Source organism: Nyctibius grandis, chromosome 1, assembly GCF_013368605.1.
Source record: "Nyctibius grandis isolate bNycGra1 chromosome 1, bNycGra1.pri, whole genome shotgun sequence".
NCBI classification, from domain to species: Eukaryota; Metazoa; Chordata; class Aves; order Nyctibiiformes; family Nyctibiidae; genus Nyctibius; species Nyctibius grandis.
In genome coordinates this window covers 89,590,364-89,614,544 of record NC_090658.1, presented here as the reverse complement: position 1 = coordinate 89,614,544, position 24,181 = coordinate 89,590,364, and the positions used below count along the sequence as shown (strand labels likewise).

The 24,181-nt window shown below is 39.4% G+C and overlaps 1 protein-coding gene across 1 annotated transcript in view; it reads right to left on the bottom strand.

Annotated features, from left to right (window-relative positions):
* The window catches only part of MDN1 (midasin AAA ATPase 1), a 104,922-nt gene that overhangs the window by 27,591 nt on the left and 53,150 nt on the right, over positions 1-24,181 (bottom strand). Inside the window, exons 47-73 of the mRNA XM_068416982.1 lie at positions 23,906-24,051; positions 22,820-23,022; positions 21,529-21,749; positions 20,399-20,512; positions 19,458-19,590; positions 18,681-18,790; positions 17,877-18,010; positions 17,003-17,163; positions 16,525-16,645; positions 15,209-15,419; positions 14,835-15,066; positions 13,562-13,688; positions 12,476-12,646; positions 12,115-12,329; positions 11,635-12,016; positions 9,996-10,105; positions 8,184-8,880; positions 6,997-7,158; positions 5,593-5,866; positions 5,161-5,396; positions 4,402-4,497; positions 4,077-4,171; positions 3,422-3,546; positions 2,114-2,260; positions 1,727-1,836; positions 1,207-1,280; positions 823-1,018 (exon numbers count right to left, since the gene is read on the bottom strand). Of these exons, the coding sequence (XP_068273083.1) occupies positions 823-1,018; positions 1,207-1,280; positions 1,727-1,836; positions 2,114-2,260; positions 3,422-3,546; positions 4,077-4,171; positions 4,402-4,497; positions 5,161-5,396; positions 5,593-5,866; positions 6,997-7,158; positions 8,184-8,880; positions 9,996-10,105; positions 11,635-12,016; positions 12,115-12,329; positions 12,476-12,646; positions 13,562-13,688; positions 14,835-15,066; positions 15,209-15,419; positions 16,525-16,645; positions 17,003-17,163; positions 17,877-18,010; positions 18,681-18,790; positions 19,458-19,590; positions 20,399-20,512; positions 21,529-21,749; positions 22,820-23,022; positions 23,906-24,051 (5,003 nt within the window). The remainder of the gene's footprint in view (positions 1-822; positions 1,019-1,206; positions 1,281-1,726; positions 1,837-2,113; positions 2,261-3,421; positions 3,547-4,076; positions 4,172-4,401; positions 4,498-5,160; positions 5,397-5,592; positions 5,867-6,996; positions 7,159-8,183; positions 8,881-9,995; positions 10,106-11,634; positions 12,017-12,114; positions 12,330-12,475; positions 12,647-13,561; positions 13,689-14,834; positions 15,067-15,208; positions 15,420-16,524; positions 16,646-17,002; positions 17,164-17,876; positions 18,011-18,680; positions 18,791-19,457; positions 19,591-20,398; positions 20,513-21,528; positions 21,750-22,819; positions 23,023-23,905; positions 24,052-24,181) is intronic.

The following is a 24,181-nucleotide window of genomic DNA, read 5'->3' as shown; positions in this document are numbered from 1 at the left end:
TCTACCCTCCTCACTGTCACAGGACAAGAGCAAGATCAGCCACTCTCCTGGTCTGAAGAAACTGAACAAAGCCCTGGAAGCTGAGAGTAACTAAGCATTTCCCACTCGCCCCCAAATTCTGATGAGTTATGATTGTCTTCTTGCATCTTATTAATAACAACTAATGGATGTGAAGAGCAATCTATTTCAGGAAGAAAATTAGTTGACTTCCTCTCTGGGCTGGACAACTTAGAGACACACTAAATTGTGGCACTGTGGAGTAGGATTTACCATGTTTCAGCTAGTCCAAGGCAAATGTTCGCAGTACACAAGCTGTCAGCCAACAGCAAACATTTGACAACGTAGCGCATTCCCCTGTCAGGATTCAAGCTCAAAGTAATTTTATGTTTAATCAGAGCTTATATACGCACAAATCCTACAGCTACATCATCATTTGTCTGGGTCCCTGTTTAGAGAAAAAACCAAGGGTAATAATAGCTTCAACTCCCAGTCCATATTACTGCACTAGTAGGGAAGTAACAAATCGCTGCAGACAATATGCAAGCAGCTTGGAGATGAAATGTGTAACTGCTATCATTTCTACATTAGAGCCCAGATATTGTGCCAAATCAATACAGAACATACTTGTTTTTCCATGCTGCATTCCCACCTATCTGCAGTGTTTCATAACACTGAACACAAGTAAGACCAAAAAGTTGATGATATATTCAACAGAGTCGATGCTTACATAAGATTTTTTTCTGCATAAATCAGTGAAAAACAACATATAGATGGTAACAGAGAAAATATCCTTCCCACATTTAGAAGAAAGAATACAGTCACCTTGGCAACACCTGTTCTAGCAGACAGAATTTTTCTTAATTCGTTGTTTAGCCTCTGAACTTCAGTCTCTCTGTTCTCAGATTCTTCCTGCTTTTGCAAGCAGTCCAGCTGCTCTTCCTTGCCAATTTCCACCAAAGCAGGCTGACATGGCTCACCCAGAACAACTTCAAACTTCTTCATGAATTTAAAGAGGGTCCTAATTACCAAAGGAAAGCAAAAATGTTACTGAGTTTTATCATCCTGGAAATCTCTCAGCTGCTGGAAATAAATGTTTCCACTGTGTTATGAGCAGAAGGAACATTCTTGCATTCAAATTTAACATCATAGAGAAATCATCTAGAAGGAAGGTTCAAATATGAAGCTTAGTTCCAAGCTCTGAGTTACCTGCGTATTTTTAAAACCGATTGTTTTATAGCCCAGAAGCTGACATCATTCCACTTTGAAATTTTCACAAATTCCTATGAGGAAAATAAATAATCAATGGGATTACTTATATAAATGCAATGAAGTATTTGCGTATAAAAGATGATCTTTAAACCTGATCAGCTATGATCACCTGGTGGTCTTCAAATGCAAGACATTTCAGTAAGTGAGCAAATTATTGCATAGGCATCTTATTCTATTAATATATGTGTTTACGCTAAAACTGCTGCACAGCCAAGTGTTGTGAAATCCAAAGGGGCTTCACTACTGGGCAGAAACCTCCATGGCTAAATGGGACTGACCAAACATTAAAGACTTCAACCAACCCTCACCTCAAAAATAAATTCTTGCCAAAGAAAATGTCAAGTATAGTTGGGATTTCAGTGGCCAACAGAGCTATTATAATACTAATTCAAATAATATCTGCTCCACAGTTCCTTTGATTAGATCAATATATTGTCTGAGTGAAGTTTCCTTTTACCTTAAGTTCCTTTTCTATAGGTCTACGAAGTTCAGTGATTCTGGCCTCAACACACTCTGAAAACTGCTTATAATAGTTGTATAGATTCCACAGGATGCTGCACAGAACGTCTAGAAGGGACAGACAATAACAAGCTTCTTTTAAAACAGGATACTCTGCAGTATCAAGAGGAGAAATGCATCCTTTTTTTTTTTTTGTAATCAGGAAGCTTAGCAACACCAAAAGATGCAGTAAACTGACCAACAGTATTTTTGATGAAAACAGGAAAAACAGCAGCATAGGCTTGTGTTGTATTTATGAGCTTAGTGATCTGTTTGGGAAGTCTTGAATACCTGATGGTCAGGTTGTTGTAAAGAACACTCAATACATGTAATGCTAACAACTTACCCTTCGCTGCTACTTGAGGCATCAGCAAGACATGGCAGTGGAAAACCAGTAGTGCTTGAAGTCGTGCATGAAACTCTCCCAGCGTGGATCCTTCAATGAAAGCTTGTAGTGTGCTGACCAACGTTTTCAGATCCATTTGCTCAGTTTCTGAACATTGCACCAGAAATTTAGAAGGGAAGGGGGAGATAATAAACTAAAAAAAAACCCTCTATGTGAAAATTGTTGTCTGCTCTTGTAAATTTCCAACTAAATACCAGGTGTCTATTAGGAAAGGATCGAAACAAAATAGCAAAGGACATGGGGGGGAAAAATTCTAATGTAATAACAAGTAAAACCAACAAACACCACACTGGAAGACAGGAGAGTGGACAAGAGTGGCAGCAGTCAGAGAGTGACTGAGGAGGCCAGCTACATGTCCAATTTCAGAGTGCATCAAGTACTTAAAGAATACTTGCTGTTCTCTATGAATGGATGGCTTCTTTGGCTGTGACGAGCCATACTATAAATTAGTCACTGCCAGTTCCTTAACTCCTCAAAATCATCAAGATAGAAATAGATCTTAGACAAATCTGGCAGAGAAAATACAGTGTCTTTAGAGCATTACCTATGGAAGAAGACATGCTGTCCACTTGGAGATGTAAAATAACCCAAGGATCTTAAGCTTGTCAAGTATGCGCACTGATTAGTCATGACACTGGAAGAACCCTGCCTCATGCCAGAGTATGCTACTTTCATCTTTACAATTTCATTAAATTTTGGGGAGGCAAGGGACTGACAGCTATATTCTTTCCCCTATTTTATGTAACGTGAACACCTGCAGACAGATTTGCTAAGAATAGTATGTACCAAAACATACTTACTGTAAGAATTCTTTAGGTTTTATACAGAATGTTAAAAGCAGTTCAGCCGGGATATGAAATATGCTTTGTGCAGTTAAAAAAATGGGGTGCCTTTTCCAGCTGCAGATGGAGGCCTCCTACCCTCCAAATCTGTTTGAAATATTTATATGTACACGACATACAGTTACCACAGTTCTACTTTCTTTTAGATGCTTTTTACAGACATCTTTTCTTTACACTACCTACAATGTTAGCCCTATGAGAGACACAGGTGGTTCCAGAAATAAATACCAAGTGAAGTTCACACTATATGGAAGACTCTATACAGCCATGGAATTTACTGTAGGGTAAAGGGTACAAGAACTACACCTGAAAGTGCATTGTCAAACTCTGGCATTTAGGACCTTAATTATGCATCCTTCCTAACTGCTGAAACTGCACCACACATTCATACAAGGACAGCACTTACCTTCTGTGTTTGCCTCTGTCTGTACTTGAACATACTTCTCAATCATCTGATAGATTGAGAACCAGTGCTTTGTGGATTTCTCTACATGCTGTTTCATGATATTGTCCAAACTTACTGACCAGCAACTGGAAACAATAAAGAAGAGGAGCGAAGAAAAAATAAAGCAAAAATATTGTGGGTAGTTTGGGTTCCAAAATACCACAAACTATTCTCTGTTTCTACTAAACTAAAGGAAAATTTTACAGGATGGAATAATCTGCATATATTGATCTTAACAGGAGACTGGACAATAATTTTTAAGGAAAATTTAATGGAGGTTGTTAAATAGACAAAACACTGCAGGCTCAGTAAACCCGAGGATGAAAACAGAACACCGGGAAAATATTAGGATAAAGTACTGTAGTTATCTGTACTGCTTCTGCTCCTCCTAAGTACATGTACATAGGGTCACCATGGGCTGGACATGCTCATTCTGAGCCAGTACAGCTGCTGGTTTGGGGTTTTTCCCCCCCACATTGTTTCTAGGACAGACACACACACACACACAGAGAAGCATTTTCCATGATTAATGCAATTCTGCATTGGAATGTGCCTCTGTACAGAGACAGAAGCTTACAGTATCTAAGAAAAAGCAGTAGGGAAGGACAGTTCTTACTTCAACTCCAGTCTACGCCACTGAATAATCAGTTGTGTGACCAAATCAAGATGTTTCCGCAAGGACAAAGCTCGACTAGCATTTTCCTCCCAGTCCTGCAAAAAAAAAGTTCCCTTTTACACAAAGCCAGAAATTAAGTCTTTGCATTGCAAGACTCATGCAGTACTCTGGATTACGTTCCTACTCCTTAAACTTCTAGCATGGAACAAGTTCACTTCCCCAAATCCTGGCAAGCAGACAGCTTTCAGTTGTTTTTGTCATGGTACCAATATAAATAAGGAAGCAAAAAAGAGAAAATAAAAGTTTCCCTTAGCTCTTTTCTTACCTGTGCCTTTGCAAGAAGAATTTCCAAACCATTCAGGAACTTTGATAGGGGACTAGAGAGTGGAAAACTCTGGATTCTGTCCATCACAACTAATAGCTGCCGAATAAAAAACAGGCATTCAACCTATAGAAACTGATCTTCCAACAGAAGATTAAATTCACAAAGTTAAGCTAGTTTGTATTAGCATAACCCTCCTCCGCAAAAGATGATTTTTTTTTTTTTTAAATTTTAAACTGTTTCCTCGTTTTAGTACAAGCTCACAAGTAGTTCAGTGAAGGCCAGTGCACTCGGGGAAAGGAGCACAAATGACCTAACACAGAGGTCCAATCGATTCTGAGTTTCTGCATTACTCAAAGAAATATAACCTGAGGGCCACACGGGCCCATAAATGGGACCAAAGATATCAATTTTAAAGCACAATGAAAGAAAGCATTTTGGAAAAAAAAAAAACCAGAGAAGCCCGAACAGCAAAAGACCTCAAGAATGTTTGAGGTATGGAAGGTTGAAGATTGCTTAAAGCTGTAAGATCACAGCAGGCAGTGAATTCCACTTAGTATTTCTTAACTCAAATAGAACAGCTAATAATACCTGATACCTCTTAGGAAGAAACAGGTATGACTTCAAAACATCTGCATAATATAGACAACATCTAGGCAAGTGTATGCATGGGCACGTCTATGCATATCTACACATATTTACACACAAATGCAATTCCAAAATGCTCCAGTTTTCCCCAAACTTTTGTTGAGGTGTCTTTACCTGCACAAGTACTGGATGCTCTGGCCATTCCTGCAGTAGCCCATTTACTTCTTTAGCAAAATTATCAAGTACAGGTTGGCACTGCCGGACTTGCTGAATATTAGGATGCTGGTAGAAGTCATATGGGCCATCTTGCTGCAGCACAATATCTGAAGTTAATTCCTCAAAAAAGGTATTGTGAAGAAGAGTGCTAACTAGAAGTTGGCTTCCCAAAAGACAATCGTTCATTTCGGCACCTAGGAAGCAAAAAAAGGAAGACACACACGCTATTAATTCTTTTTTTTCAGCTGAAAAGAATAAGTTATTTATTTTTTTTTTCTGTATCCCAAGCCTTAGCATGTTATGTATTACAAGGATATAAGAATATGACACACATAAGCAAAGAGATGAGAGTATAGAAGAGACATACTGAAATATTGCTAGAAATCTTACCAATTAAAGGATAGAATTGTGACACCAGACATGCACCAGTCTGATAGCAGGAAATAAATGTACTGAAATAATGTTTGGCTTGATGAGAAGGCAGACTCTGTTGATACCACAGGGATCGAGCAAAGTTTAAGCACAACTGTTGATGAACCATCATTACTGTTTGCATAGAGCTCTTGGACAAAAGGGCTCTATCAACTTCTATCTGGTTTTCCAATGGATCTTCAGTTTCCATTTTTTCTTCTAGGCTTGGCTGAGTTGTGATATCTTCAAAGTCCTGCAAATTACACGATAATCAAATATCAATTCTAGTTTCTTCCTTTGATGCCTCAGCTCCCCACCTCCCTTTTTGCACTTTTTGGCATTGCAACAATATGCTAACAATTTGGAGCTGGCACTATATAGACACACTACCTACCTCACAGCTCACATATCAGTCTGAAACAGAACACAGGTGAATAGAACAATTAAGGGCATAACCACAGCAGGGAAGAGTGCCGTACAGTGAGCCCTGAGCTGCTGCCAGCTAAACTTCTTTCAGAAAAAGCAGCAGCAGTCATATCTGCTGATAAACCACCTCAGCGCTGTTTGGTCACTTGAAGATCATAGAATGATAGAATGGTTTGGGTTGGAAGGAACCTTCAAGATCATCTAGTTCCAACCACTCTGCCATGGGCAGGGACACCTTCCACTAGACCAGGCTGCTCAAAGCCCCAACCAGCCTGGCCTTAAACACTGCCAGGGAGGGGGCATCCACAGCTTCTCTGGGCAACCTGACCCAGTGTCTCACTACCCTCACAGTAAAGAATGTCTTTCTAATATCTAATCTAAATCTACCTTCTTTCAGTTTAAAACCATTACCACTCATCCTATCACTACATGCCCTTCCAAAAAGTCCCTCTCCAGCTATCTGAACTATTACATCCCAACAACTCACTGATGCACATAATTGTCTCATGCACTTCTGTATGCACAACATTGCTCGGTGAAGACACACTTCAAAAATCGTTTAGTAATGCAGGCCAGTCAAATCTGGAAAAAAGCATCTCACAGCTTTATTTCATCAAGGAGATTAGCCTTCTTCAGAGGTAATTAAACCTCAGCAGACCTCACTTGCTAAATGAATCAAACTCCAGAATTTTACAACAAATATTGTCATTCAGTAACTTGGAATTATTCAGCTGAACCACAGTACAGTTTGAGTCCAGAAGTTAATTCCAAAAAGTTTCTACAAGCATAAGGGAAAACAAACTAAAAGCACAGTACTTAATACCTTTCTGTAAAAATCTACCACACGTTCTTCTTTTGGCTGAAGGAAAAACTGCTTCATTCCTCGTGTCATTTTACTTACAGCACACCTTTTCAGGAGCTACTTCAGACATAATTTCTGTCAATTACAGTTGCTACCTTTTCGTGAAGGGGAAATCTCCTCCTGAATTCTTCTTCTTCCTCCTCCTCCTCACTCCGTCCTTTCCCATGACTTTTACTTCTGTACCTATACAGACTGCGTTCCATTGCCTCCCGCTCTTGGGCACGGCGTTCCTGTTCATCCCATTCATTTATAATTGCCTAAGGAAACACAAAGCAGCATGCTTTTACATAAGTTAATGTCTAAAATCACCTCATATTTCATCAAAGAGGTTCTTTGTTTCATCTTGTTTGGCTCTTTGCTCCTCTACAGTCTACAACAGTATAAATCAAAGCCATCTCACTTGAAGGAAGATTTGTAAATTGTCCTCTCAACAAACCAATGAGGAAAAAGCACAGAAAACATATGCAACAGAGTGCTTGGCCAAGTTCTAGCCTCCTTTCTGAACCATTTTATAAAGAAACTCTCTACAAAGTTTGTTTTTGTTTTTGTTTTGTTTTTTGTGGTTTTGGGTTTTGTTGGGTTTTTTAACAAAGAAATTCTTTGGTAACCATCACAGGCTATGATTTTATGCTGTGATACATCCAATCAAGTTAATCAAATATTTTAGTTTATGTTAAAATTATCTTTTATCAATTCAATGGAAAGAAAAAGAAAGTTTAAGAACATTATACTGACAGTTATCAAGGTAGAATCATAGAATGGCTTGGGTTGGAAAGGTCCTCCAAAGATCATCTAGTCCAACCCCCAGTCATGGGCAGGGACACCTTTCACTAGGCTAGGTTACTCAAAGCCCCATCCAACCTGGCCTTGAACACTTCCAGGGATGAGGCATCCACAACTTCTCTAAGCAACCTGTTCCAGCGTCTCACCACTCTCATTGTAAAAAATTTCTTCTTTATGTTCAATCTAAATGTACCCTCTTTCAGTTTAAAACCTTTGTGCCTTGTCCTATCACCACAAGCCTTTGTAAAGTCTCTTTCTGCCCTTCTTATAAGCCCCCTTTATATACTGAAAAGCCACAATAAGGTCTCCCCAGAGCATTCTCTTCTGCAGGCTGAACAAACCCAACTTTGTCAGCCTTTCTTCACAGGGGAGGTGTTCCATCCCTCTGATAAAGTGGATCTAGAGGAAGGCCACAAAAATTAACAGATCCATGTCTGTCTTGTACTGGGGACAAGGTAATTTAGTGCAAGAATCCTGGCCATTGGCATTCAGATCCTACCTGACACAGATGTCTAAAAAGCTTCAGAGATTTCTTGTCCATCTCTCCTCTGGATAGTATATGGCATCGAAGATGCAACAAAGCGTTCACGAAGAGCTGTTCCAGAGTTGGGCAAGGCTGCTCTGCTCCCTCAGATTCTACTTCAGAGTGCTTCAGAGAAAACTTTTTAAGTCCATGAAGGACCTCAACTGAATTCACCGAGCATAAAATTTCTGCACGAGCAAAGTAAGTGGGGAAGGCATGGCCAACAGAAGGAAATGTCAACAAAGAAGTGAGGAGGTTGGTCAGATCAGCTGGACGCACAAAACTTTTGAGCACTGCATAAGCTTCAGAAGCCACTAATCGCATGCCATGTTGCAACTGTAAGATGGCAGCTTGCAGCGGAATGATGACATCAGGGAATACAGCATACTCCTCTCCCAGGTGTTTCCTAAACTGATGGTGAGATTGTTGCCAAGATGCTTCTTCATTTAACAGGTTTTGTATTGCCTGGAGTGATTTAGGTCTTTCCCCACGGAGGAACTGCAGAAGGCGGGCTAAAAGATCTTGGACTGAAGAAACTCGTGCTATGCTGTTGATGTACTGGTGAGCCTCCTGGTATAAGCAATCATAGGGTGGAGCTGGAGGCCTGAAGGCCTTTTTTCTGGAAAGACTGCTTATTTGCTCCTTCATCCTTTGCATTCTTTCATGCAACAGTCTGTTGAGAAATAACATTGACCAGTTTAGACATATAAACGTATTTCATATAAACACATTTATATATATCTAACATAACAGTTAGATACGTAAAAAGATTCATCAGAAATATTCTGCTAGTTTGTGTGAAACAGCAAGTAAGGAGAAAACAAGAAGTGACACCCATATAACATGCACATGTACTTCTCTTTCCCCCCACCCCCACCCCACACCTCAAACTTCAATTGCTTTTTTGCTTGTTACCTGACAGCTCTGTAAGCATTAAGGAAAAAATAGTATTACTGGAAGCAACTGGTAAAACTCAGCCATTCAGAACTTGCTTTCAACAACTATTGTTCCCTTTAAGCAACAGCACATAACTATCAGATCCTCTTACTTGTATAATAATGAAAATGAAAACTTCCATTAATAGTGAAAAATCATGAATAACACCTAGTTTTTATCTCCATGTACAAGGAACACCTGGAAACCTGCACAAAGGAGAAATCTCTGTTCATTTAAAATTTTTCTCCTCAAGTTCCTCAGATCAAAAAAAACCAAACCCAACAATGGCTACAAATTCTGAATGTCAACAGTGTACCCTGTGTGGTAAGATATTTAATTCATCCATAGCACCATAGGCAAAGCTGTTGCTACAATACACATCTGGAGATCTCTACCCAGTACAAATCAGTCCAAGAACTTGGCAAAACAGCACTGGCATCTATTGAGGCCTTGAAGAGTTACAGTGATATATACACATTCCACCTCATTTCAATTTGTTGATAACACTGTCACACTTTAATGAAACTAGAATAATTTAGATGTATGGCTTTATTTTCACTTCTGGGCATAGCTTCAATTTTATCAAGATATGAAGGCCACTGCTTTAATTGTTGTATTTACAGCAGTACAAAGCGTGTACAGACAATTCCTTAGTTACTGCAAGTAAACAGAACATCTTCTGTATTTTTCTTTACCACCTCAATATGCAAATTGATACTTTCAAATCAGCAACACTTATTTCTACAGAAGAACACAAAAATTGTTAAGCTGTGGAGAAAAGCTTTGGAGCCCGAGCATCCAAAGATGAAGTTTCCAGTCTGAAAAATAAGAGTTAAGTGTCTAAGATGTTACCTGAGATGGGGATGAATATAGTTGCTGACTGCTTCATCTTCAATACTTTTTCCTGTATGCAACTGGGATGACAAATCATTTGTTTTCCATTCACACTGCAGCTGGTGTAACTACAAAGGAAAGAATAAGCCATTCTCTGAGATTCTGGTTTTGGTAACCAAGTAGGCTGTACTGGGTTTGCACAGCAAGGTTTTGGTAGCGGGGGGGCTACAGGAGTGGCTTCTGTGAGAAGCCATTAGAAGCTTCTCCTTTGTCCGACAGAGCCAATGCTGGTCATCTCCAAGACGGACCCGCTGCTGGCCAAGGCTGAGCCCATCAGCGACGGTGGTATCGCCTCTGTGTTAACACATTTAGGAAGGGGAAAAAGTTGCTGCGCAACAGCAGCTGGAAGAGAGGATTGAGAATATGTGAGAGAAACAACTCTGCAGACACCAAGGTCAGTGAAGCAGGGGGAGGAGGTGCTCCAGGCAGATGGGAGCAGAGATTCCCCTGCAGCCCGTCGTGAAGACCCCACACCAGAGCAGGTGGATGCCTGAAAGAGGCTGTGACCCCATAGGAAGTCCATGCTGGAGCAGGCTCCTGGCAGGACCTGTGGACCCATGGAAAGAGGAGCCCACGCTGGAGGAGGTTTGTTGGCAGAACTTGTGACCCCATGGGGGACCCATGCTGGAGCAGTCTGTTCCTGAAGGACTGAACCCCATGGAAGGGACCCACACTGGAGCAGTTTGTGAAGAGCTGCAGCCCATTGGAAGGACTCACATTGGAGAAGTTCGTGTAGGACTGTCTCCCATGGGAGGGACCCCACGCTGGAGCAGGGGAAGAGTGTGAGGAGTCCTCCCCATGAGGAGGAAGGAGCGGCAGAGACAACGTGTGATGAACTAACTGCAACCCCCATTCCTCATCCCCCTGCGCTGCTTGGGGGGTTGGAGGTAGAGAAATCGGGAGTGAAGTTGAACCTGGAAAGAAGCGGGGGGGGCTCATTACCCTACTCTGATTTGATTGGTAATAAATTAAACTAATTTCCCCAAGTTGAGTCTGTTTTGCCTGTGACAGTAATTGCTGAGTGATCTCCCCGTCCTTATCTCAACCCATGAGCCTTTCATTATATTTTTTCTCCCCTGTCCAGCTGAGGAGGGGGAGTGACAGAGCAGCTTTGGTGGGCACGTGGCATCCAGCCAGGGTCAACCCACCACAGTCCTTTTTGGTACCCAATGTGGGGCATGAGGAATGCGAGATAAGCATAGTAACTGGGAGAGGTAACAGGCAAAACATGGACTGAACACAACTAGAGAGTGAAGAGCAGAATGATTGTGGGGAATTTCTGCTGTAGTTGTAGTGAAGGGACAAGGGCTGGATTGAGTATAAATTCTCCACTTTCGTTTGGTGTCGTGATGACATTATTTTGATGTTGGTGTGGGGAATTCTTTTTGTTGATGCAAGTGAAGATTGTGAAGATTGTATGATGAATGTGTATTTTAATGAAAATTCTTAAATATGTGATTCACAGAGGACATTAAAAGAAGTTACAACTATATAGTTTAAAAATGACTAACGATATGCCCAAGAACACCCAAGCCAAACTCTTTTGCATTGATTTTATACATTACAGAGGTAAAAGACAACTCCACTCCACACTCACCTCTTCTTTTGTATACTTGAGCTTGTATTCTCTTTTAACAGCTGGATCAAACCTGGTCTGTGGAAGCCACACCTGGATCTGCACCAAACCAATATTCACCCAGAGGCTTCCTCGCCAAGCTGTCTCTGGTAAATCCTTAAGTCCTTCCCCAAAGAACTGCTGCAAGCAAGTGAGCAGGAGGAACAGGAATTCTTTAGGAAGTAACTCCTGATCAGTGATGATTCCAAGTATCTTGAGAAGGTACTCATAGGCAACAGGATCCTTGAGGTAGAGCTTCTCACAGCACTCCAAAAATTCCTCTTGAAGATCCACTGGAACCAGATCTACCAGGGCAGAGAGTTGTCTGCCTAGTATTATTCCTTGTAGTCTAGCATCTGTGTATCTGGAGGCAAATGAATGAAAAAAGTTTACACATGGTAATCAAACTTCTGTAACATGCCTGATTTAAACAATGTATATGTAGAAGAGAGGTCTTAATACCTAAAATCTGCTATTGAAGAGACAGCAAGGTTGGTCCACAGTGCTGTGCTGACTTCGTGAAGCTGCTGTGCTCTCTCCATCCATTCTCCCAGTGTCACATGGGATGATGACAGAACAGGAAGCCCACTCACATCCCACTGGCTTGTCTTGCTGCTGCTAGTTAGAATTTCAAAGAAGCACTTTGAGAAAACGGCTCGGGTCAAAATACCTGGGCCCTAAATTAAGAGATTAAGAGTTAGATTGTTCAGATGCAACTCGCACTGACTATGCTAGAACTTAAAGTATTGCTTTAGAAGGCTGCTGAATTATTTAATAAAAGAGTATTCAGCCTAGTTGTTTGATTAGGTCAGAAGAGACAAACCTTCATAGAACAGTTCATACGGGATTTAGAAAAGTTCTTTTCCTCTGTTGGAGGTAGCGGCCTCCAAGCCAACCAGTAGTCTGGGTCCGTGGTGAAAGTACTGCTCCAAAAGGATGCTAATGCAGCATTAAGTAGTTGAGACAACAGAACAGACATTTCCTCAGGCGATATCTAAGGAGAGATAAAATCCTAGAGCTGAGAATAATTTACAGGGAGCAAAAGAGAGTCAAGCGCATACACGCACAAAAAAAAAAAAAAAGAAGAATATGACACTGTTTTCAGTAGGGATAGTACAAGATATTCCTCAAGATGCTTTTCAAACTCAGATAGCGTTTGCTTGCATCTCTTCTCAACAAAAAAGTACACTTCCTGAGATCCGCACTGCCTCCTTCTGTCTGTGGAATACGCAGTGTGTTTGCAGAGCAAGTTTACACAATACAGCCTCTAGTCTACAACTGTGCTACCTTTTGTTAGGATACACAAGGTTGCATAAGCGTGAAACAGGTAAAGCCACTCAATATTCTGCTCCGAAGCGTTTCAAGGGAACTTGCTCGTTTACTGAACTTTGTGGGAACACAACCACCACTGTATCACAGCTAAATATGAACCAATCAGAATTTCTCTGACATATTTAATGCTCTACAGAAAACGCATCAAGTAACTGTCTCAGTCTATCTGATTTGCAACACAGGCCTAAAAAAAAATTTAGAGGTGTAGGAACATAGGCAAGTATTTTTCAGCATAAAATTACTTTGAATACATAGATACAACCAGGCTGGCACCTGCGATTCAATTTCCTGTTTTCCATTAGGTCACAAATGGATGAACGGAACAATGGTACCAAACTAGATCATACAGAACTATGTTATTTAAGACTTCGCTGTGTTTTATTTATGTTTTAATGTTGTGTTTTAATTACATTTCTTGCAGGCTCATAGTTAATAACCTTTCTTCTTAAAAGAAGGAACAACTATTGTCAGGCACAGGTAGAAAAACTGCATGTCAAAAATCTTACAGAGATATACCTATTTTGAAGAGTCTGTTGAAAACTTCTGCAAGACTAATTAAACTAAAACTTGTCCTTACCTCATTAAGGTGTAACAAGTGCCACAGTCCAGATAGCTGGTGAGAAGCAGCTGGTGTCAACTTCAGGGAAAAAGCTATAAGCTGAACTAGATCTGAACATATGCTTAGTTCTTGACTGCAGTTCTCCCTGTAGCAGGTAAAAGAAATACAATCTAAGTAATGCTTAAGTAGGGCATATGAAATAAATCATTTGAATAGTAAAACAAATCGAGAATGGCAGGTGAAGTCACAATAAAAAAGACTCCCTGAAAGGTTAAAATGACAGCATTTTAAACATTGGAGAAGAACAAGCACTCAATACTCAAAACACTTGCATCCTTCAAAGTTGTCAAAATCTAAATACAACAAAAGGGGGAAGAAGTGGCATCTTCTGCAGCCATAAGTTGCATGTTCAGCAAAACATACAAAACATTTGGAGACAAACTGTCTTCCAGCTTTATAGTTCTTGTGAAAATCAGAACTTAGCTGAATTCAAGAGTGAACCACTGATTCTAGGAGTCTCATTGCACAAAAAATTACTTTCACTGAAATTTATAAATTAAGATCTCTCTTTTAAGGAATGATAAACCAGTCAAAAAATACATACCCTTGGCTCCTTAAAACAACACTAACACTTCTTAAATTAGTAACATTAATTTAAACTACAAGTATATGTGTGTAGTTTACGCAAAAGGAAGCAAGCACCCTAGCGTACTTTCTCCATCACCAGGTCTAACTCAGTCTTTCTGCAGTAGCCCCCAGCAACATTGTGATAAACATCTTCATGTTAATTCCTAATCTGAAGGACTCTTCTATTTCAGTGAGAGGCAAATACTATGTATTTCCAAACGGAAAATACTATGTACCATTTACCACATAAAAGGTTTTAGTTTTCCTCTACCTATAATCCATTCTATCATTAATAAAGCAATTTCTGGAGTCTAATGTGTTTACTCCAAGGGGCTTGGACATCAGCATTCCTATATTTGCATCAAGAAAGTAAGTCAGACAAGAAGAAAACTACTTCCGCATTGTAACACTAAACTACTCCCTTTGCTGATATTTTTTATAGCTGCCCAGTGCAATTCTGCATGCAGACAAGCAGTGCATATGCATTTACATACATAAATATATATGAGTATGTGTGCACCACATACATATATATGCATATACACACAGCCATGTATATTAATATATACATACACACACAGATTTACATACAAATGTAAAGTACTGTAGGATTCTGAATCTCATGAACGGAATATGGGATTTCTTTCTCCAACCTTCTTCTTACCTTCTTGCACAAGACTTGGCCACATAATCTGCTGTCAGTTTGTACTGCCAGAGCATGCCTATGTACTCCATTGCAGGCCACAGCTGAACCCGACTGCAGAGCTGGTTTAACAAGGCAGGGTCTAACTGGTTAGAGATGGTATCTTCAGTAAACCTTTCTTCTGAATGACTATATATAACTCCTTCTGCTCTCAGTTGTGAATGTACAGCTTTCAAAAAAATCTTTAGTTGATCTGTTTGACAAAGCACAAGAGGCACATAAATATATGTACTATACTTCTTGCCAGTGAACATTTCACATCCTTTCCATTTGTATACAAAAAGGATGGAGATGGCAGAAATCATCCTGTTAGGCTTTTCAAAAGTGTTACCTACCCAGATTAACATCTTCTAAATGATTAGCTCTAACTATCAGGCCACCAGCTTGCAGCAATGCTTTCTTCATCTTCCATGCAGTGGCAGCAATTTTCAGACAGCACATTTTTTCCTGCCATCTACTTTCTCCAACGACCAATCTTAGCTCCAAGATGTTAAGTGGTTTGCTGAGAACTTTTAACTGAGAAAAACATTCCATGCCCAGTTTATCCTGGAAACATGAAAAAGATATTTGAACAAGTGGCAATTTGTTTCAGCAGTGCTAACAAAACAACAAACAATATCCGTGACCGCAGTCAGAACTAAGATTTCAAATTCACATGCACACGACTGAAGTACAAGTATATAAAAACCAATCTGCAACAACAACTTAACGATAACTCTTTTGTAGCGCTACTCAATACGGCAGGAAGACAGAAGTTAAAATAGTTGGCCACAGTTCCTCCTTGTCAAGTTTTTTTTTCTTCATGAAGAAACTACATACATTATGCAGACAAACAACACCTCAACATGGCAACTTACCTAAACTAAGGGCAATAAATACACCAATTAAGAAAAAACTCCAGAAGCTACTGTCACTTAAAAGAAATTGTCATTTTACACCTGCAATTTAAAAACATCTGGATGCCTAGAAAAACCTCCCAAAATTCTCAGTAGGCACTGAATGTTCTTTAAAGTCTCACAAAGTAACTACGTGCATTTTTGAATAGCTGAGTATCTTTGAGATAAGACCATAAAAACCTAGGTCTAATTACTGATCACCAACATGAGCAACCAACATGTCTACTTGAGCCCTGCTTTTAAAAAGGGAGTTACATTCTTTCGAAAATTTTACTGTAAGATATCTTTATTGAATGACACTAATTGGTGAAATAACTTAAGAAAAGAAAAAATGTCAGAGTTAAGAGGCTTTGTCGTAGTAAGTCACAAGGCAGCCCCATCCTATGCTGTATAAAAAGGACACATTCTATTCTATGTACACATATGTTCACTAAATAAGCAAGTGGCATATTCACAAATCTCCAGAACAGAGCACGTGGTAATATTTTTACATTTGTCCACCACCCTGTATTAAAAAACTGCTAACTATAGAAAGCATAATTAACAGCAGAAATGCTATCTGGATAACTGATATACTTCACAAAAAAGATGTACATTAACATATGCTGAAATTGCTTTTTTAATCAATCTAACAGTCCAAAAGAAATATATTTTTGCTGGCCTGGAAAGCAAGTGCTAAAAATCTTTACGATTATTTTAAAGCATATTTGGACATCACTGGAAATACAAATCTTTTGCAAACAGAGTACTAATACCTTAAAAGGAAGAGGTCTTCCTAGAGACTTCTGTAATAACTTCATATTGGCAGAAATACCAGCAGGATTGGCCAAGCAGCTCTGAATCTGCTGTGAAACAGACTGAATTTCCTTGGAAACCCTTGGAGATTAAAAAAAAAAAAGAAAAGCCCACACAGTTAACTCAGAATTTGAGAAAAAAGGCAAAAGGACACACAAGAGAGGACAGCCCCTTCTCTTAACCTTCCACTAAAGGGGCAACCTAACTTTAAAGTGCAGAAAATGGGTAAAAATTCTCAATGGTCGTTTGGGCAAGAAGCAGCCCAATGCTAACAAACCTGAATTTTAAAAATGAACAGCTATGTAATACACTGCACTTGCATCACTAATAGAACACAACTTGGGACACTAACAGCAAACAATGTTAATTAGCTATAGTACTAACTAAAGGGTAATTTTATACAACCATTTAACAGAAACACAAATCAAAGCCACTCACTTGTGCTGGTCTGATCCAATAAGCATCTGAGGAATTCTGTCAATTAGATGCTTCATAACCCAGTGCCAGTGCAGAGACAGAAGTGACAACCCTGGCGAATCCACTGTCAGTGTGTCAGAGACTGCCCAGAACCGGTCACGCCACAGCAAGCTGTATAAAATCTAACAACAAGCCAAAAAGGTTACAGCTTTCCCACTGCTGAGCCCTGAATGTTAAAGAACACTTTGTACTTCAAGCAAGAGAAAAATGCAAAAATATGCTAATTTCCATTAATTTTAGAATCGCGCAATGCTTTATACTTAGTGGTACACAACTAGCACTCAACTACATGTTTTCAACTATATGTTTTCTAAAAATACCACACGGCTCTGTTGGCAGGTGGAACCACACAAGTCAAAAACAAGTAAGCCCTGCACCAAGTCTACAATGTCATTGTCAGATTTCAACAAAATGATCTTCATGCTCTGAAAAGGGAGAGGGAGAAGTGAACCACCCCTGTGACATGCATGTCAGAAGTCCAGGTTCAAATATCTTTATCTGAGATGGATGTGGATACTCCCTTTATCATTAGTGGAGAGAAACAGGCACTTCTATGGCACACTGGGTATCTAGGTTCCAGGTGTGTACGTTTAGGTAAGATAATTCCCACCCTGAGTATGTGCAGGCTGAAAAACTACATTGCACACAGAAGAAATGATAAGACAGAGCACAAATAGAGCCACCGAAATAAACATATTTGACTGGTGTCAGGCATATTCTGAATACCAATAGAAACACTGTGGTTTATTTCATGGTCCCTGAAAATAAAAACAGTGTTCTGCACACTGTCTAATTTCACTAACTTCCATAAATGCACTGTGAAAAGTCTACTCACATCATGCATGTCATCATCACTTAAGGCCATCTGAGTAGACTTCACCCAGTGAAATGCAAATGCATCCCAAAGTTCAAAGAAAGGAGCAAGGTTGACCACGATTGCATGAGGAAGGCAGTTGTAACTTCCTGGATCTGAGGTTTGGGGAAGAGGGAAAGAAAGGGAGAGACTGAATATTCCAGCCACATAACATGACAAATAAGGGTCGATTTCTGATCACGAGATCCTCTCTGTGGTGGGGGAAAAAAACCCCAAAAATATCTAAGAATCAAAGTAACAAAAAGTATTCCTTTACCATTTGCACAATTCTCTATTACCTCTATGCATTTAATAAAAAAAAAAAAATCCAGAAGGAAGAAAACATTGATCAATTGCTTCTATGCAACATGCTAACTAAATTTTTCCACTTTGTTTTAGGAGTAAACATCCTAATTACAAAAAACAATAAAGAGGATTAGAACAAAAACACAACTGAAGAACTTGGCTATTCTTACTAGCTAAAGACAAAACACAATTCCAATTTCTCTCCACCATCTTTCTAAAGTTTAGATAATCAAGTGAGAAATTACATCCAGTCACTACCTAGTAAAGGCTGGACATAAATTAGATATACCGTATGCTGTGGCATTTAAGAATAATGTGTTACATATCATATTAGTACTCACACGACTGCTTTACATTCACACAATCTTCCTTCGCACATTCAGGACACACCACGTTTAAAGTACACATTTCATAACCGTGCAAATTAACCGTATTTCAAATTGACCACAGAACCGAAAGGAACAGTGAAAATCAACCCACCTTTGCGGAAATCTAGAGACATTCTTAAGACACTATTTCTTGGCTTCTTGCTGGTAATCAAATTCTTCTCAGTGTAGCTTCTTTTTTCTCGGTCAAGAAATAAGACTGCCCTGAATTAAAAATAAAGTTGTTAGAAATCCAGTACCATTTTAAAGCCTCTACCTTATGAGGATGGTGAATTACAAAGCGACATTTGATATTTCACTCTATTATGAAACGAGAATCAAGTGCAGCATAACTAATTGCTTGAATACGGTTTCTGCAGAAGCAAGCTTCACAAAAAGCAGATTCCTGACTTCAGCAATCACCAGGAAGGAAAAAAGAGTGAGCTACTAAGCAGACGCAACACCACCACCTGTAAGGTATGTGAGCAACTGTTTCCTTATACTGTAACTGCAAAAACTCTGTACTTTTTGCTCTTATTAGGAAAAGCATTCCAAATCCAAAAGCAGAGCAACTATTTAAGTTTTATGTCACAGAGATTGCACACTGCTGCTTCTGCCTCTTTTATGCTTTATCCCACAGTTCTGATTTGTCCTTGAAGTACTCCAGCCTATATGGAATGTTGGGAGCCGTGCTCCCTACGTTAAGTGACTGGTTTTAGTCTGCATCTACAGAAAACAGAAACAGAGTTTAAATACCTGTACGAAACCTCTACCTAGTATTTTAGATCACATCTATCAAAATGTAAAAACATACTTGGCAGATACCACAAGTGTTTATACAGCACTCATTACAGTCATCGGGCAATCTTCACAAGCTTTTTTAGTAACCCACCGATTTGCTACAGACTTCAAAAGGATTAGAAGCTGATCTGTGTGTTCCATTTCTGTATCAAAGTTCATAGAATTTCTAATGATATCCAACAACTGCATATTCCATCTTGGGTCCAGAGGCATCACATGTTCATCTGGGAAGGTAGACAAGACAAGACAGGACAGCAGGGGAAACAGCATTCAGTGAAAGACTTTCCTTGATCCCTCTGCCTATGAAAGAACATTAGGGAAAAAGAAGGAAGTCTAAGAGGAAGGCAGAGTCTTAAGCTCACTCACTCCAGATATCCAAACAGAAAAGCATTAAGTTGGCTGCAGGTTCTGTAAAACAGAACAATGAAAGTAAATTAACCAGTGGTCAGAATACCCAAAAAGACCGCCTGGAAACTCAAATTCAACTCCCTTTTCCTTCACAGTCCAGGCAAGACAGCTAGGACCATCCATAAAAGGTCCAGTATCACTGTACGCAGCTTTCATGCACCTAACAAGCTTGAACAGGAAACGACAGGCCTGAGCTCCCTGTAAAACACCAAGGGAAAATTACAGGCCTCAACATAGGTTTCAGATGGGCCAACACAACAAACGCTGGGGAAAAATATGATGCCTAAACCATCCAGTCAGAAAGGCAGTAGATATATGCATCACTCTTAAGAACACTGCTTAACTCTGAGCTGTAGGAATACACCTGGGTCACAGAGACACAGTCAGGACTCATAGTCATAGCACTCATACCTGATTTGCATACGATGAATGCATTTAATTGCCATATTTGCAGTTCTAGACAGTAAGAATAGCTTTGTTGTTATTTCTTTTGCAACAAAAGAAACGTATAGTTAGAATTTAGCCTTTGTTTTGTTACACACATTTCCTAAGAAGGGTTGCAGTATGTTCAGAGAACAAATAAAGGAAGCACCAATGTCTTATATAAATTTTTTTCAGAAGTACCTGTCATAGTTGGCTGTAGCAACTTGATCATGTTACTGACTCCAGACGAGAGAGGACTGGCATAGAAACGACCAAGGGCTACTGCACCTGCGTCCAGCTGAATCCGCACTGGATCTGTAGGTGAAGGGGAGAGAACATAGGTGGAAAAGAGCATTTAGTACAAATAAATAAAAATAACTTCAACTGAGCCAGCACAAGCAGCCTGGATCTCATCTGTACATGCACTCTGGTTGCTCTTATTTTGTATTAGTGCCAAGAGGTCTTAAAAGCAGTCAGAATATCATGGCCAAATAGATAAATCCAGTAAAGAGTTCTAGTTAAATTGGTGATACTTCATGTATGCTATTAAAAACATGTTTTTTTAAAATCCGTGAGTTTATACCTTCAAATCTTCCTCCCAGTACATTTATTTTTGATTTTTTTTGTCCCAATGAAAAAAAAAAAATCACATAAGAGCATACCTGTAATTAAACTAACTTTCTAGATATTTTCTAGTTTATAGACACACCTGCCTGGACACCAAGATCAAGGGCAAGCAATCCCATTTATGCAAGGAGAAGAGTCTGAAATTTCACACCACACAAGGAAGCTAAGTGTGTGAATTATTTGGACTAATGCCTGACTAAATTCTCCACGAGTTTAATGCGATCAATGTAATTAAACAATGAATACCTCATCTCAGCTGCTATCCTGAATGTTCAGACAACACAGCTTCAGGAAATATCAGTTCTGCAGTTTCCTGGCTTTCTAACCATTTGTATTTTAACAGCGAATATACAGAAGGCATTTTACTGCTTTTACTATCACTATAAAAAAATAGTGAAGAGAAAGGCATTTGCTCACATAGACCAAGAGGTATCAAAAAATAACTGTAATTCAGAAGCAGTACAAGTTACATGCATGCTTGAATAATAAAAGACAATGTTTAGCTCAAAGTCTCCTGTTATACCCAATATGCACAACCTGTTTCTGTCTCTTCCTGGAGCCTCAGTCCCCTTGATTTAATGTGGATAGTTAGGAACCTTCATACCATATTATTTGAATGGTCTGGATCTTTTCATAGAAGAATTACAATTTGTGAAAATATAATAAACCAGCCCTTATGCAAAAGAGAAAGTTTAATTACATACCAAGCACCTGTGGCAGATTTTTGGCTAAGGAATTAAGCCATTTAACTCTCAATGTCCAATCCTGACTGGTTGCCTTTTCTATGAACAATTTCACTGAAGCCTGGAGAACTTCCATTTGATCCATCCAGTCTGCATCTACCTCAACAGCACTGAATTTGAGACTCTCGGGATTAGTGGACTGCATAATTTTTTGAAGATCTTGCAGAGTCAGTGGTGATGTCCTGAAACACAAACAAGTAAAGTCCAGCAATCAAGGGCTCGAACTGCCAGTTCCATGAAAGAACGTATTTTGCAAGTCAAGCTACTCAGCATGCAACCATCTCCAGGTAAGAAGGTGGCGATGCAATCATCTCTCCTCTTTATTTAGCTCTAAAGCCAGTTTCCAACTTCAAATAAGTTTGGGGTGTCTACAGTTTGGAACTCACTATTGTCAAAAATTCATGCAGTGCCAGAAGTGAATATGCACAGCATTTCACTGAGAAATTGTAATTGATTTGTGCACCAGAATGATATGTGAAGGTAAGTTAAAAAAGACAAAGATAAAAAAAAAAACAGCAGTTGCTACAGTTTTACAATTTCAATATTATATCTTAGTACTAACTTCTACAGCTTGTTCTTTCACTGGAAGCAAACCACAGCACCTGTCCACTGTAGGTCACTAAGCAAATCAGGCAGGCAGGCAGATTTTGCACCAGTGTTGTGAAAACAACAGTTATATTGCTCAAGAAATCATTAAAATATTTCTTGCATATGGCCCCTGCACATGAGACTTCTTTCAAACAGCTCTGTTTGAAGGAGGGATTTTTTTTTCACCTGAAGCTACTGAACCTAAAATAACTGATGAATAATTGTTTACATGAAAGCAGGAACTACAGAGGATCATTAGTGTATTTAAAACTAATTAAATACTCATTTTTTTTAAAGCTCAGAAGGAAACTGAAGGAAGAGGTTTTTGGGGCTCTTATTACCTTGTAAACCCTGCGTTTGCATTCACATTTTCTGCTAAATGCCTTCTAACTCAACTCAAAATGGGTCAAATGTACTTATTGAAGATTGAATAGAGTCAAGTATTTTGGACTGAAGAATAAACCAGTAATTAGTTAAACTTGTATTTGTACTGGTTGCATGGAAAGGTAACAGGAGCCTTAGTTACAGAGAGTGACTACCACAGTCTCTACCCACACAATTTGCTCAGGTAAAAAGTTTGCAGAGAACAATGACGTGCCACCAGTATTTCACACCTATCTTGTTTCTTACTCATTTATTAGACAAAAAAGTGTTTCTTGCCTACCTGTAGTTTTTAAGGTTTAGTCTATTCAGACAATACATCAGGACCTGTGCATCACTCCGGACTGTTGAAAGAAGTGAGTCTTCAGCTGCAAACACACCTGTAGGTAGGGAGTCTGGCCACAATCCCATTGCTAGCAAAGAGTCACCCCAAGTTTCATGCGAAGCCAGAGATGAAGCATGCTTTGTAACCAATTCTAACACAAGCTACAACAAACAACCAAAGAGCACTTTAGAATCATATTCAAACATGTATTCAAGTACAATAGAGCTCAGGGAAATCTTTAATTGCACATATTTATTATGAAATCATTAGAAACCAAATGTTGTACAAATACTACGTAAACTACACGATAAAAGTATCAAAACATTCCAACCATAAGTGAAATAACATACTGTACAGTTTAAAATAGGAAGTGAATATTGCTACCGCCAGATGACAGTGTGCACAGTGTTTCACGGCTATAGACTAATCAGTATTAATATCCCAAAGTCTCATCTGAAGCTGTTAAAAAACGAGTAAGCCTCAGAGTCCATCTGGGATATTCTCTGGCTCCCTCATGCTGCAAAAGAGTGAGCCACTATCTACGAAATGTCCGATAAACCATACTTATCCCCTGGGGAATATCTCAACAAGCACATCTCAGATTGACAGCCTTTATGCAACTCTCACTCTGACCTCTGTCTCCAGTAGCACACCACCAGGCTGAGAAAACATGTCATGAAAGGGCAGGTGACAGCTGAAGTTCACTGTACTTCATCATTCAATATCAAAAAAAAACAACTTCTGGAGCTTCAACTGATCTGCTAGAGTAATTTACATGCAGAACTGTACTGGAGCCAAAAAAGGCTCAGAATCTAAAAGATACAGAAAATGTCCCAATGCTGCTTAACTCCTCCTCTTCATCATCTGACAGATGCCTGAGAGGATGTTTGAAATTGTTTGGTTCATCTCTCCAAGAGCACCATCTTCATGAACCCCTTGCTCAGGCACTTAGGAAACAGAGGATCTCAAATACTAGCCTCATGAAATGATATTTTTCACCTATCTAGATGATGTAAGAAAAGCTTTCAAATACAGGACTTTTACCTTTTGGTTAATCTGCAGTTGTTGTGAGCAGCCATAAACTTCCCAACAGGCTCTGTAAAAAGACTTTGCTAATCCAAGGCCTCTTTGTATCTGCTGCACAATTAACACAGCAGCCTGAAGCAAAGGTGACAAAGATGACACAGAACCTGAAAGATACACAGCATTTAGGGTGATACGAATGTTTAGTAATTGTCAGCCCTTCAGCCCTGTGAGGACAAACACCGCTTTAGACCCTGAGGAAGATCCTAAACAAATGAATCCTACTGGGTCTTGAAA